The sequence below is a fragment of the Capricornis sumatraensis genome, unplaced genomic scaffold, assembly GCF_032405125.1.
Source record: "Capricornis sumatraensis isolate serow.1 unplaced genomic scaffold, serow.2 scaffold87, whole genome shotgun sequence".
Taxonomy (NCBI): Eukaryota; Metazoa; Chordata; class Mammalia; order Artiodactyla; family Bovidae; genus Capricornis; species Capricornis sumatraensis.
In genome coordinates this window covers 901-14,693 of record NW_027184685.1, presented here as the reverse complement: position 1 = coordinate 14,693, position 13,793 = coordinate 901, and the positions used below count along the sequence as shown (strand labels likewise).

At 56.4% G+C, this 13,793-nt stretch overlaps 2 protein-coding genes and 1 pseudogene across 2 annotated transcripts; 2 read left to right on the top strand and 1 right to left on the bottom strand.

Moving 5' to 3' along the window:
* The first annotated feature begins 2,191 nt into the window (after positions 1–2,191).
* LOC138072496 (melanoma-associated antigen 10-like) lies at positions 2,192–3,413 on the top strand. Its single transcript, XM_068963535.1, has 2 exons — positions 2,192–2,246; positions 2,599–3,413. The coding sequence occupies exon 2, from the start codon at positions 2,619–2,621 to the stop codon at positions 3,411–3,413; it is 795 nt and encodes a 264-aa protein (XP_068819636.1). The 5' UTR covers positions 2,192–2,246; positions 2,599–2,618.
* A 3,344-nt stretch (positions 3,414–6,757) lies between these two features.
* Positions 6,758–7,470, bottom strand: LOC138072505 (melanoma-associated antigen 10-like; annotated as a pseudogene).
* A 3,406-nt stretch (positions 7,471–10,876) lies between these two features.
* On the top strand, positions 10,877–12,098 carry LOC138072506 (melanoma-associated antigen 10-like). Its single transcript, XM_068963540.1, has 2 exons — positions 10,877–10,931; positions 11,284–12,098. Exon 2 carries the CDS (start codon positions 11,304–11,306, stop codon positions 12,096–12,098), a length of 795 nt encoding a protein of 264 aa, XP_068819641.1. The 5' UTR covers positions 10,877–10,931; positions 11,284–11,303.
* Positions 12,099–13,793: the final 1,695 nt, after the last annotated feature.

The window sequence follows — 13,793 nt, the reverse complement described above, 5'->3', positions numbered from 1 at the left end:
GACTACCCTCAGTCCTCACTCAGGGTGTTCACCTTGACTTCCGGTAGGACCTAGGCTCTGTCGTCTCCCCACTAGGAAAGGTGGGAAGAGGTCCCTGCTCCTCGCACCTGGTCCCCACACTCACAGACCCGGAACTCAGGAAGAGAGGACAGACCTAGTGTGCTCTTCTCACCCCAAGGGCTCCCAGGGCCGATAACAGGGGCTGAGATCTGTGGGGTTCCATCAGTCTTACCTTGGGGTCCCTAGAGTCTTCACTTGGGGTCCCTTCAGTCATCCCTCAGGGACCTGAACTTGTCTCTGTGTAAGGGCTTTCGATTCTCTCCTCTCCCCACTCGTGCCCCATCCGTTATGTCAGGTCCCCAGTCTCTCTGACACCCGGATGTCAGGAAATGCAGCATGGTTCATCTGCCCTATGTCCTCCCAGACCCCACTCTGCTCTGGGGTCCAGCGTCCTCTTCAGTCTTCCCTTAGTGTCTTCACCTTGACCCTCAAAAGAACTAAGATCTCCCCCTCTTGCCATCTGAGGCCCTGCCCCTTCTAACAGTTGCCTAATGTCTCTGAGATGCAGATGCGGAAGTCCGAACAGGCTGCCAAGTGCTCATCCCACCACCAGGGTGGCCCAGGGCTGACAGCAGGGGCAGGGATCAGTGGGGTTACCTTTGATCATCCCTCAGGGACCTCATCTTGAGCCCTGGCAGATCCAGGGATGCCCCTAGTGTTGACCCGAGGCGGGACCCTCACATCAAGGCTCAGGGAACACAGAGGGTGGATGAGCACATGCTGCATTTCCTGACATCCAGGTCTCAGAGAAACTGGGGACCTGGGAAAGGGGGCGTGGCCTCGGGTGAGCAGAGGGAAGAAGCCCAGCTCCTCCAGAGTTTCAAGTTGAGGACCCTGAGGGAGGACTGAGCGGACTCTGGACCCCAATCAGAGGAGACCTCAGGGAAGCCTGTAGCTGCTGTTGGTCCTTGGTGGCCCTGGGGTAGGATGAGCCCAGCGTGCGCGGTTTCACTTCCTCATATCCGGATCTCAGACTGGAGACCTGGTAGGGGGGCTGACTTCCTGAGGTCGGTCGGTCGGGATCTCAGACTGGGGACCTTGCATATGGGGCGGGGCCTTAGGTGGTCCGATTCCCAGGTCCGGTGGGGTGTCAGGTTGAGGACCCTGAGGAGGAACTAGAGGACCCTGAACCCCAATCAGAGGGTACCTCAGAGAAGCTCATCTCTGCCGTCAGTCCAGGGCAACTGTGGGGGTCGGAGGAGCGCAGCAGGCATGGTCTGACTTCCTGACATCCGGGTCTTGGAGAGCCTGGGGGTGGTATAAGGGGCGGGGCTTCAGCTGGGGAGAGGCGAGAATCCCAGGTCCCGGCCGGAGGCAGGTGAGGTGCCTGAGGGAGGAGTGAGGGGACCCTGCATGAGGAGCGACGGAACCCCACAGATCCCCGCCCCTGTAGTCGGCCCTGGGAGCACATTCTGTGTGTCTGCCTTTCTTACATGCTGGTCTGAGAGAGACTGGGGATCTTGTGAAAGCGGCGGGGGTCTCAAAATGGCGGACGGGACAATCTCCGGTCCTGCCTGAGGGGCCAGGCTGCATGCGAGGATGGACTGAAGCGGAAAGACCCCAACAGGGAGGCAGGGATCCTAGCCCTTGTGGGGACTCTTGGAGGCCCTGGAGTGGGGTGAGCAGTTTCTTGACTTCTGGCTTAGGGACCCCGGGAGGTGAGGTTTATTTGGGCGGAGGGCAGAGGCTTCAGGTGGGCAGAGGCTGAACTCCCCAGACCCGAGGGAGGACTAAGCAGACCCCCGCCCCTGTGGTCAGTGCTGGGAGGCCAGGCAGGACGTGAGGAGGAGCTGAGGACCGAGCATGTCCCCAGCCTAGGACCCACAGGAAGCCCTGGGCAGGTTCGGCAGCATGTGGAGCCCCTCAGCGCTTTCTGTTGAGGCTGGGATCTTGTTCCGAATTTCCATGCAGGCCCCCAGAGGGGAGGGACCAGGTGGTGCCAGGGGCAAGGTGAGCACTACAGGGGAGCCCTGAGGGGACCTCCCACCACACAACTGGGGGGACCTCACAGAGTCCACCCCGCGTACTGTCACAGAAGGCTCAGGGCTGTGCCACAGGATACCCCCGAGCTGCCCCCTCCCTTTTTCTCACAGGAGCTGCAGGAACCAGGAGGGGAAGGCAGAGGACTGAGGCTCGTGCCCTGAGGTCAGAGGGCAGAGAAGGTGCAGGCAGTACCCGGAGTCAAGGTGAGGAGGGTACCCTGAGTGTGCACCGGGGGCTCCCCACCCCAGAACAGAAGGGGCCACCCAAGGGCCTAATCCCCCACCTTGTCAGCCTCGGAAGTCTTGGACTGTGCTGACTGTACCCTGCGGAGCCACCTCACTTCCTCCTTCCGGTAGCCAGGGGACTGGCTGCCCCGGAGGCTTGCCCCTGTGAGGTCTGAGAGCACCCCTCAAGCGGAGACCTGTAAGTTGCCTGTGTCAGTCCGCCCAGGGTGTGGTGCTCAGCTGAGGCCATTCACAGCCCCTCTCTCCCCCAGCCTGGCCCGTGGTCCCCATCTGTCACTCTGGCTGACTCCTGTCTGTGGTTTGATCCCAGGCATCACGCTCGTGGTCGAGATGAGTGAGCTGAGCAAGCCCGAGGAAGGTTTTCAGGACCCTGGCGAGGCCCAGGGCCCGGTGAATGCGCAGCTCTTGGGGGCTGAGGCAGGGGTGGCTGCATCTGCCTCGGCCTCCTCCCCCACAGTGTCCTCCTTAGGCACTGGGGAGTCCTTGCCCCAGGAAGCGCTGAATGAGATGATAGCTAGCCTAATGAAGTTCCTGCTCCTCAAGTATCGAGCCAAGGAGCCGACCTCCCAGGCGGAAATGCTGAATAAGGTCCTCAGGGATAACCAGGAGTACTTCCCGGTGGTCTTCAGCCAAGCCTCGCAGTGCCTGCAGCTGGTCTTTGGCGTGGAAGTGAAGGAGGTGGACCCCAGGGAGCACATCTACATCATGGTCTCCATCCTGGGCCTCAGCTGCAACGCAGTGCTGAGCAGTGGGCAGAGCCTCCCCAAGGCCGGCCTCCTGGTGCTGGTCCTCAACCTGATCAGGCGGAATGGAGACCGTGCCCCTGAGCAGAAGGTCTGGGGAGCGCTCAGCAGATTGGGTGTGTATGCTGGGAGTGTGCACTGCCTCTTTGGGGAGCCCAGGACGCTTCTGACCCACGTGTGGGTGCAGGAGGGGTACCTGGAGTACCGGCAGGTGCCTTACAGCCACCCTGCTCGCTATGAGTTCCTGTGGGGTCCCCGGGCTTATGCGGAGACCAGCAAGTGGGAAATCATGGCATTTCTGCTCAGGGTCAAACAAAGGGCTTTGAGGGCCTTCCCACTGCAGTCTGCAGAGGCTGCAAGGGAGGACGATGAGGCGGACTGAGCCAGAGCAGCATCCAGGTGAGCCTTCGCTCTGAGATTGAAGAGGGAGCGGTCAGCCTTCTCAGAAGTGAGGGCCTGGGGCAGTTTGGGGAACCAGTGTATAGCTTCATTGCATTTGTTTTCTGTATGATGACATGGAGATTCACCAGTTCTCCTTAGAAAATGTTCAAACTCTGATTGTTTTCATAGAATGCTAAATAAACTTCAGTGTCTCAGCTTCGTGAATGATGCTGATGACAGTGCATTTGCGCTTACCCAGATTGTGAGCAAGAGTTTTGCTGTTTTGTAAAAGCGATTGGAGACTCTTCCATTGTATTTTGTGGTCCTGAACAGGATGCGATGGAATTGGAATTAGAGAACTGTTTTGGAAAAGTGAGCTTACTTGGCAGTAATATTGATGATGGAAGAGATGATAAAAGTAATGGTAGTGAATTCATGGTTCTGTCCTTCTCGTGTGTCATTTTCAAAAACTAAATAATGTCTTGTTCATTTGGATTTGCCTGGGTTATTTAAGGAGTCAGCGGATGATGAATTGAGCCCCCTGCTCACTGGCTCGTGTATTCCAAAGACCTTTATGGAGCCGCTGCTCCATGAAAGGCTGGGTTAGCAGTGGGGACACTAGGAGAAGCCGGACACCCCCCACACCTTGAGCGATGATCTAGGAGCCGTAGTCACACGAAGAAGGTGGAGGTAAGTCCCCTAGTCACACTAAACCAGGCAACCCACGGCGGGGCGCTCGGGCTCCTAGAGGAACGCTGCAACGTCAGTGTCTGAGCCAGGGCGTTCTGGGGCTTTGGGAAGCTGGGTTCCTTCTGTGGGAGGTGATTGTGATGAGGCTGCGTGGTGGCATCCTTCAGACGTGCAGACAGTGTGTCTTGGGGGTGACGGGAAAGTCTGAAACAGATCATTGCTGTGAGGTATCCTTTTGCATCTTGGATAAAACACAGAGAGATCTCTTTCTCGGGCAGGAAGGAAGGGGTCCTGACTGTTGTTGCATTGCTGTTGACCACAGGGGCAAAGGAGGTGTTTTCTACCACTGCCCCACCATCTGCTCAGAATCCTGGAGAAGAGCAAATGTTGCTTTGAAGTATGGCCCAGTATTCCCTGGGCTGGCCCTCTACTCTCTGTCCTGGGAAAGCAGATTACCAAGTATATTGAAATGACCATTTATTTGGTCATCTGGACTTTATTTTGGCCACTTGTGCCCATGCTCTAGATATCAGAGGGATGAAATGAGTGAAGAGAAGCTGCTAAGTGGAGAAATCCTGCTGGGTGACTGGATCCTGGGAACTTTGATTCCCAGCTGGGAAAGACACTGCTCCGCACCCCTCAAACACACACATACACCCCGGTTGAATAACATAACCTCTAAGAGGAAAACGCACAGAGCAGCGATTTTGACTGCTTTTTTTATTTATCTGAGACTCAGAGTCTGAGATCCAAATGACAAAAGAAATAAGTACTAGCCAGAAGAGATGCAACATCCATACATCTGTGTCTCTTTTGCTGTTATATTAAAAAAAAAAAAAAAAAAAAAGATGCAACATCCACCAGCGTCCCTGGCTTCAGGCAGGTTCAGAAGTGTGGAGGCAGCAGAGACTCAACAGGTTAAGGCTGTGCCTGGCATCAAATGACAGGAGCGAGTTCCGGGCCTCAGGAGGTGGTGAGGTCACTGCAGTCTGGTGTGCGGGCGGGTGCAGGGGGCTGAAGGGGCAGCTCTCCCTGCTGAGTGCCAGAGAACAACAGGAACAGAAGATGTGATTCTGGCTACATACATGGCACCTGCCACATAGTCAGTGGACACTTGGAAATGGTTGAGAATTTCAAGACCCATGTGACCTGCTCAGACTGTCTTCCCCAAAACAGGAGATTTTGTCATTATGAGTTCTAACTGCTGCTCTTTGTTGAGCATCCGGTAGGCAGTGTGGGATTGGAGAGATGTCAGGTGTTCAGTCAGAGAAGGCAATGGCACCCCACTCCAGTACTCTTGCCTGGAAAATCCCATGGACGGAGGGGCCTGGTAGGCTGCAGTCCGTGGGGTCTCTAGGAGTCGGACATGACTGAGCGACTTCACTTTCACTTTTCACTTTCATGCACTGGAGAAGGAAATGGCAACCCACTCCAGTGTTCTTGCCTGGAGAATCCCAGGGACGGGGGAGCCTGGTGGGCTGCTGTCTATGGGGTCGCACAGAGTCAGACACGACTGAAGCGACTTAGCAGCAGTAGCAGCAGCGTGGGGTGTGAAAACACCTCATTTGCCCCTGTGATCAAAAGCAATGTGACGAGAGCCAGGGCCCCTCCCTTCCTGCCCAAGAAAGACATCTCTCTGGGCTTTATCCAAGATGCAAAAGGACACCTCACAGCAACGATCCACTTCAGAATTTCCCGTCACCCCCAAGACACACTGTCTGCAAGTCTGAGGGCTGCCACCACCCAGCCTCAACACAGTCACCTCCCACAGAAAGAACCCAGCTTTCCCAAGCCCCAAACCACGCTGGCTCAGGCACTGACACTCCAACACTCCTCCTGTAACCCCACCACCCTGCCCTGTGTTGCACTGTTCATTGCGACTACGGGATGTCTTTCCACCTTCCTCATGTGACTGCAGCTCCTAGACCGTCGCTCTAGGTGTGGGGGTGTCCTGCTTCTCCTAGTGTCCCCACTGCTAACACAGCATTTCACAGAGCAGAGGCTCCTAAAAGGTCTTCGGAATACACGAGCCAGTGAGCAGGGGGCTCAATTCATTCTGCTACTTCCTAAAATGACCCAGGCAAATCCAAATAAACAGAGATTATTTAGTTTTTGAAAATGACACACAAGAAGGACAGAACCATGAATTCACTACAATTACTTTTATCATCTAATTCTTCCCCCATCAATATTACTGCCAAGTAAGCTCACTTTTCCAAAACAGTTCTAATTCCAATTCCACTGCATCCTGTTCGGGACCACAAAACACAATGGAAGAGTCTCCAATCTCTTTTACAAAACAGCGAAGCTCTTGTTCTCGAACTGGGTAACTTCAGACACACTGTGATCAACATCATTCACTAAGTTAAGACACTGAAGTTTATTTAGCCTTCTATGAAAACAATCATGGAACAAAAAAAAAAAAAAATCAAATTTTGAAAGTTCTCTAAGGAAAACAGATGAATCTCCATGTCATCACAGAGAACAGGAATCCAAAGATGCTATACACCAGTTTCCCCAGCTGGCCTGGGCCAGCACGTCTGAGAAGGCTGACCTCTTCCTCTTCAATCACAGAGGGAAGGATCACCTGGATGCTGCTCTGGCTCAGCCCGCCTCATCCTCCTCCCTTGCAGGCTACGTAGACAGGGGTGGGAAGGCCCTCAAAGCCCTTTGTTTGACCCTGAGCAGAAATGCCACGACGTCCCACTTGCTGGTCTCCGCATAGGCCTGGGGACCCCACAGGAACTCAGAGCGGGCAGGGTGGCTTTCAGGCACTTGCCGGTATGCCAGGTACCCCTCCTGTACCCACATGTGGGTAAGCGGCTCCCTGGGCTCCCCAAAGTTGCAGTGCTCACTCTCGACAGCCCCCCCCATCCTGCTGAGTGCTCCCCTGACCTTCTCCTCGGGGGCACGGTCTCCATTCCACATGATTAGGCTGAGGACCAGTACCGGGACGCCGGCCTTGGGCAGGCCCTGCCCACTGTTCAGCATCATATCATAGGTGAGGCCCACGGTGGGGACCATGATGTAGATGTGCTCCCTGGGTTCCGCCTCCTTCACCTCCACACCACAGACCAGCTGCAGGCACTGTGAGGCTTGGCTGAAGACCACCGGAAAGTGCTCCTGGTTATCCCTGAGGACCTTCTTTAGCATTTCCACCTGGGAGGTCAGCTCCTTGGCCGGATGCATGAGCAGCAGGAACTTAATCAGGTTAGCCAGCATCTCATTCAGAGCTACCGGGGGCAAGGCCAGAGACTGGGGTGGGGGGCAATTGCAGTCTCCCCTGCCTCAGGCCCCAAGAGCTGCACCTGCAATGGGCCCTGGGCCTGGGTCCTAAGTTCTTCCTCGAGCTTGCTCAGCTCACTCATGTCGACCATGAGCGCGATGCCTGGGATCAAACCACAGCCTGAGGCAGGAGGGAGGCGGCGGAGGGGGGCGGGGGGCAGATGGGGACATATGGGGACCACAGGCCTGGATGGTGGAGAGAGGGGATGTGAACAGCCTCAGCTGAAAACCACACCCTGGGCGGCCACAGGCCACTTATGCATCTCCTCTTGAAAGGTGTTCTCAGACTTCACAGGCGCAAGCCTCCGGGGCATCCAGTCCCCTGGCTACCTGAAGAAGGAAGTGAGGTGTCTCCCCAGGGTGCAGTCAGCACAGTCCAAGACTTCCGAGGCTGACAAGGTGGTGGGACTGGGCCCATGTGGGGTCCCCTCTGTTCTGGGATGGGGAGCCCCTGGTGTACACTCAGGGCACCCTCCTCACCTTGACTCCGGGTACTGCCTGGACCACCTCTGCTCTCTGACCTCAGGACATGGGCCTCAGACCTCTGCTTTCGCCTCCTGGTTCCTGCAGCTCCTGTGAGAGAAAGGGAGGACGCAGCTCGGGGGTATCCTGTGGCACAGCCCTCAGCCTTCTGTGACAGTACGAGGGGTGGACTCTGTGAGGTCCCCTCAGTTTTGTGTGGCGGGAGGTCCCCTCAGGGCTCCCTTGCAGTGCTCACCTTTCCCCTGGTACAACCTGATCCCTACCCTCTGGGGACCTGCAAGGAAACTCAGAACAAGACCCTAGCCTGAACAAAAAGTGCTGAGGGGCCCCACAAGAGGCCGCACCTGCCCAGGGAATCCCACGGGTCCTAGGCTGGGGAGATGCTCGGTCCTCAACTCCTCCTCACGTCCTGCCCGGCCTCCCAGCACTGACCACAGAGGCAGGGGTCTGCTTAGTCCTCCATCGGGATTGGTGTGTCCAGCCTCTGCTAACCCGAAGACATCCGCACTCCACCCGAAAAACCTCACCTCACGAGGTCCCTAGGCCAGATGTCAAGAAGCTGCTCACCCTGCTCACCACCCTGCTCTGGGCCCTCCAAGACCCTCCTGCAAGGGCCAAGTCCCTCCCTGTTGGGGTCTTAACTGTCTCGGTCCCTCCTCGCATGGAGCCTGTACTCCAGGCAAGAGCTGCAAGTGTCCTGTCTGCAATCGGGAGGCTCTGCTGCTTTCGCCCGTCTCTCTGACAGGGATGTCAGGCACTGCGGCATGAAGTTGTCCTGCCTGGGGACTACCAAGGTTCCCTCTGGTCTGAGATCTGACTACCCTCAGTCCTCACTCAGGGTGTTCACCTTGACTTCCGGTAGGACCTAGGCTCTGTCGTCTCCCCACTAGGAAAGGTGGGAAGAGGTCCCTGCTCCTCGCACCTGGTCCCCACACTCACAGACCCGGAACTCAGGAAGAGAGGACAGACCTAGTGTGCTCTTCTCACCCCAAGGGCTCCCAGGGCCGATAACAGGGGCTGAGATCTGTGGGGTTCCATCAGTCTTACCTTGGGGTCCCTAGAGTCTTCACTTGGGGTCCCTTCAGTCATCCCTCAGGGACCTGAACTTGTCTCTGTGTAAGGGCTTTCGATTCTCTCCTCTCCCCACTCGTGCCCCATCCGTTATGTCAGGTCCCCAGTCTCTCTGACACCCGGATGTCAGGAAATGCAGCATGGTTCATCTGCCCTATGTCCTCCCAGACCCCACTCTGCTCTGGGGTCCAGCGTCCTCTTCAGTCTTCCCTTAGTGTCTTCACCTTGACCCTCAAAAGAACTAAGATCTCCCCCTCTTGCCATCTGAGGCCCTGCCCCTTCTAACAGTTGCCTAATGTCTCTGAGATGCAGATGCGGAAGTCCGAACAGGCTGCCAAGTGCTCATCCCACCACCAGGGTGGCCCAGGGCTGACAGCAGGGGCAGGGATCAGTGGGGTTACCTTTGATCATCCCTCAGGGACCTCATCTTGAGCCCTGGCAGATCCAGGGATGCCCCTAGTGTTGACCCGAGGCGGGACCCTCACATCAAGGCTCAGGGAACACAGAGGGTGGATGAGCACATGCTGCATTTCCTGACATCCAGGTCTCAGAGAAACTGGGGACCTGGGAAAGGGGGCGTGGCCTCGGGTGAGCAGAGGGAAGAAGCCCAGCTCCTCCAGAGTTTCAAGTTGAGGACCCTGAGGGAGGACTGAGCGGACTCTGGACCCCAATCAGAGGAGACCTCAGGGAAGCCTGTAGCTGCTGTTGGTCCTTGGTGGCCCTGGGGTAGGATGAGCCCAGCGTGCGCGGTTTCACTTCCTCATATCCGGATCTCAGACTGGAGACCTGGTAGGGGGGCTGACTTCCTGAGGTCGGTCGGTCGGGATCTCAGACTGGGGACCTTGCATATGGGGCGGGGCCTTAGGTGGTCCGATTCCCAGGTCCGGTGGGGTGTCAGGTTGAGGACCCTGAGGAGGAACTAGAGGACCCTGAACCCCAATCAGAGGGTACCTCAGAGAAGCTCATCTCTGCCGTCAGTCCAGGGCAACTGTGGGGGTCGGAGGAGCGCAGCAGGCATGGTCTGACTTCCTGACATCCGGGTCTTGGAGAGCCTGGGGGTGGTATAAGGGGCGGGGCTTCAGCTGGGGAGAGGCGAGAATCCCAGGTCCCGGCCGGAGGCAGGTGAGGTGCCTGAGGGAGGAGTGAGGGGACCCTGCATGAGGAGCGACGGAACTCCACAGATCCCCGCCCCTGTAGTCGGCCCTGGGAGCACATTCTGTGTGTCTGCCTTTCTTACATGCTGGTCTGAGAGAGACTGGGGATCTTGTGAAAGCGGCGGGGGTCTCAAAATGGCGGACGGGACAATCTCCGGTCCTGCCTGAGGGGCCAGGCTGCATGCGAGGATGGACTGAAGCGGAAAGACCCCAACAGGGAGGCAGGGATCCTAGCCCTTGTGGGGACTCTTGGAGGCCCTGGAGTGGGGTGAGCAGTTTCTTGACTTCTGGCTTAGGGACCCCGGGAGGTGAGGTTTATTTGGGCGGAGGGCAGAGGCTTCAGGTGGGCAGAGGCTGAACTCCCCAGACCCGAGGGAGGACTAAGCAGACCCCCGCCCCTGTGGTCAGTGCTGGGAGGCCAGGCAGGACGTGAGGAGGAGCTGAGGACCGAGCATGTCCCCAGCCTAGGACCCACAGGAAGCCCTGGGCAGGTTCGGCAGCATGTGGAGCCCCTCAGCGCTTTCTGTTGAGGCTGGGATCTTGTTCTGAATTTCCATGCAGGCCCCCAGAGGGGAGGGACCAGGTGGTGCCAGGGGCAAGGTGAGCACTACAGGGGAGCCCTGAGGGGACCTCCCACCACACAACTGGGGGGACCTCACAGAGTCCACCCCGCGTACTGTCACAGAAGGCTGAGGGCTGTGCCACAGGATACCCCCGAGCTGCCCCCTCCCTTTTTCTCACAGGAGCTGCAGGAACCAGGAGGGGAAGGCAGAGGACTGAGGCTCGTGCCCTGAGGTCAGAGGGCAGAGAAGGTGCAGGCAGTACCCGGAGTCAAGGTGAGGAGGGTACCCTGAGTGTGCACCGGGGGCTCCCCACCCCAGAACAGAAGGGACCACCCAAGGGCCTAATCCCCCACCTTGTCAGCCTCGGAAGTCTTGGACTGTGCTGACTGTACCCTGCGGAGCCACCTCACTTCCTCCTTCCGGTAGCCAGGGGACTGGCTGCCCCGGAGGCTTGCCCCTGTGAGGTCTGAGAGCACCCCTCAAGCGGAGACCTGTAAGTTGCCTGTGTCAGTCCGCCCAGGGTGTGGTGCTCAGCTGAGGCCATTCACAGCCCCTCTCTCCCCCAGCCTGGCCCGTGGTCCCCATCTGTCACCCTGGCTGACTCCTGTCTGTGGTTTGATCCCAGGCATCACGCTCGTGGTCGAGATGAGTGAGCTGAGCAAGCCCGAGGAAGGTTTTCAGGACCCTGGCGAGGCCCAGGGCCCGGTGAATGCGCAGCTCTTGGGGGCTGAGGCAGGGGTGGCTGCATCTGCCTCGGCCTCCTCCCCCACAGTGTCCTCCTTAGGCACTGGGGAGTCCTTGCCCCAGGAAGCGCTGAATGAGATGATAGCTAGCCTAATGAAGTTCCTGCTCCTCAAGTATCGAGCCAAGGAGCCGACCTCCCAGGCGGAAATGCTGAATAAGGTCCTCAGGGATAACCAGGAGTACTTCCCGGTGGTCTTCAGCCAAGCCTCGCAGTGCCTGCAGCTGGTCTTTGGCGTGGAAGTGAAGGAGGTGGACCCCAGGGAGCACATCTACATCATGGTCTCCATCCTGGGCCTCAGCTGCAACGCAGTGCTGAGCAGTGGGCAGAGCCTCCCCAAGGCCGGCCTCCTGGTGCTGGTCCTCAACCTGATCAGGCGGAATGGAGACCGTGCCCCTGAGCAGAAGGTCTGGGGAGCGCTCAGCAGATTGGGTGTGTATGCTGGGAGTGTGCACTGCATCTTTGGGGAGCCCAGGACGCTTCTGACCCACGTGTGGGTGCAGGAGGGGTACCTGGAGTACCGGCAGGTGCCTTACAGCCACCCTGCTCGCTATGAGTTCCTGTGGGGTCCCCGGGCTTATGCGGAGACCAGCAAGTGGGAAATCATGGCATTTCTGCTCAGGGTCAAACAAAGGGCTTTGAGGGCCTTCCCACTGCAGTCTGCAGAGGCTGCAAGGGAGGACGATGAGGCGGACTGAGCCAGAGCAGCATCCAGGTGAGCCTTCGCTCTGAGATTGAAGAGGGAGCGGTCAGCCTTCTCAGAAGTGAGGGCCTGAGGCAGTTTGGGGAACCAGTGTATAGCTTCATTGCATTTGTTTTCTGTATGATGACATGGAGATTCACCAGTTCTCCTTAGAAAATGTTCAAACTCTGATTGTTTTCATAGAATGCTAAATAAACTTCAGTGTCTCAGCTTCGTGAATGATGCTGATGACAGTGCATTTGCGCTTACCCAGATTGTGAGCAAGAGTTTTGCTGTTTTGTAAAAGAGATTGGAGACTCTTCCATTGTATTTTGTGGTCCTGAACAGGATGCGATGGAATTGGAATTAGAGAACTGTTTTGGAAAAGTGAGCTTACTTGGCAGTAATATTGATGATGGAAGAGATGATAAAAGTAATGGTAGTGAATTCATGGTTCTGTCCTTCTCGTGTGTCATTTTCAAAAACTAAATAATGTCTTGTTCATTTGGATTTGCCTGGGTTATTTAAGGAGTCAGCGGATGATGAATTGAGCCCCCTGCTCACTGGCTCGTGTATTCCAAAGACCTTTATGGAGCCGCTGCTCCATGAAAGGCTGGGTTAGCAGTGGGGACACTAGGAGAAGCCGGACACCCCCCACACCTTGAGCGATGATCTAGGAGCCGTAGTCACACGAAGAAGGTGGAGGTAAGTCCCCTAGTCACACTAAACCAGGCAACCCACGGTGGGGCGCTCGGGCTCCTAGAGGAACGCTGCAATGTCAGTGTCTGAGCCAGGGCGTTCTGGGGCTTTGGGAAGCTGGGTTCCTTCTGTGGGAGGTGATTGTGATGAGGCTGCGTGGTGGCATCCTTCAGACGTGCAGACAGTGTGTCTTGGGGGTGACGGGAAAGTCTGAAACAGATCATTGCTGTGAGGTATCCTTTTGCATCTTGGATAAAACACAGAGAGATCTCTTTCTCGGGCAGGAAGGAAGGGGTCCTGACTGTTGTTGCATTGCTGTTGACCACAGGGGCAAAGGAGGTGTTTTCTACCACTGCCCCACCATCTGCTCAGAATCCTGGAGAAGAGCAAATGTTGCTTTGAAGTATGGCCCAGTATTCCCTGGGCTGGCCCTCTACTCTCTGTCCTGGGAAAGCAGATTACCAAGTATATTGAAATGACCATTTATTTGGTCATCTGGACTTTATTTTGGCCACTTGTGCCCATGCTCTAGATATCAGAGGGATGAAATGAGTGAAGAGAAGCTGCTAAGTGGAGAAATCCTGCTGGGTGACTGGATCCTGGGAACTTTGATTCCCAGCTGGGAAAGACACTGCTCCGCACCCCTCAAACACACACATACACCCCGGTTGAATAACATAACCTCTAAGAGGAAAACGCACAGAGCAGCGATTTTGACTGCTTTTTTTATTTATCTGAGACTCAGAGTCTGAGATCCAAATGACAAAAGAAATAAGTACTAGCCAGAAGAGATGCAACATCCATACATCTGTGTCTCTTTTGCTGTTATATTAAAAAAAAAAAAAAAAAAAAAGATGCAACATCCACCAGCGTCCCTGGCTTCAGGCAGGTTCAGAAGTGTGGAGGCAGCAGAGACTCAACAGGTTAAGGCTGTGCCTGGCATCAAATGACAGGAGCGAGTTCCGGGCCTCAGGAGGTGGTGAGGTCACTGCAGTCTGGTGTGCGGGCGGGT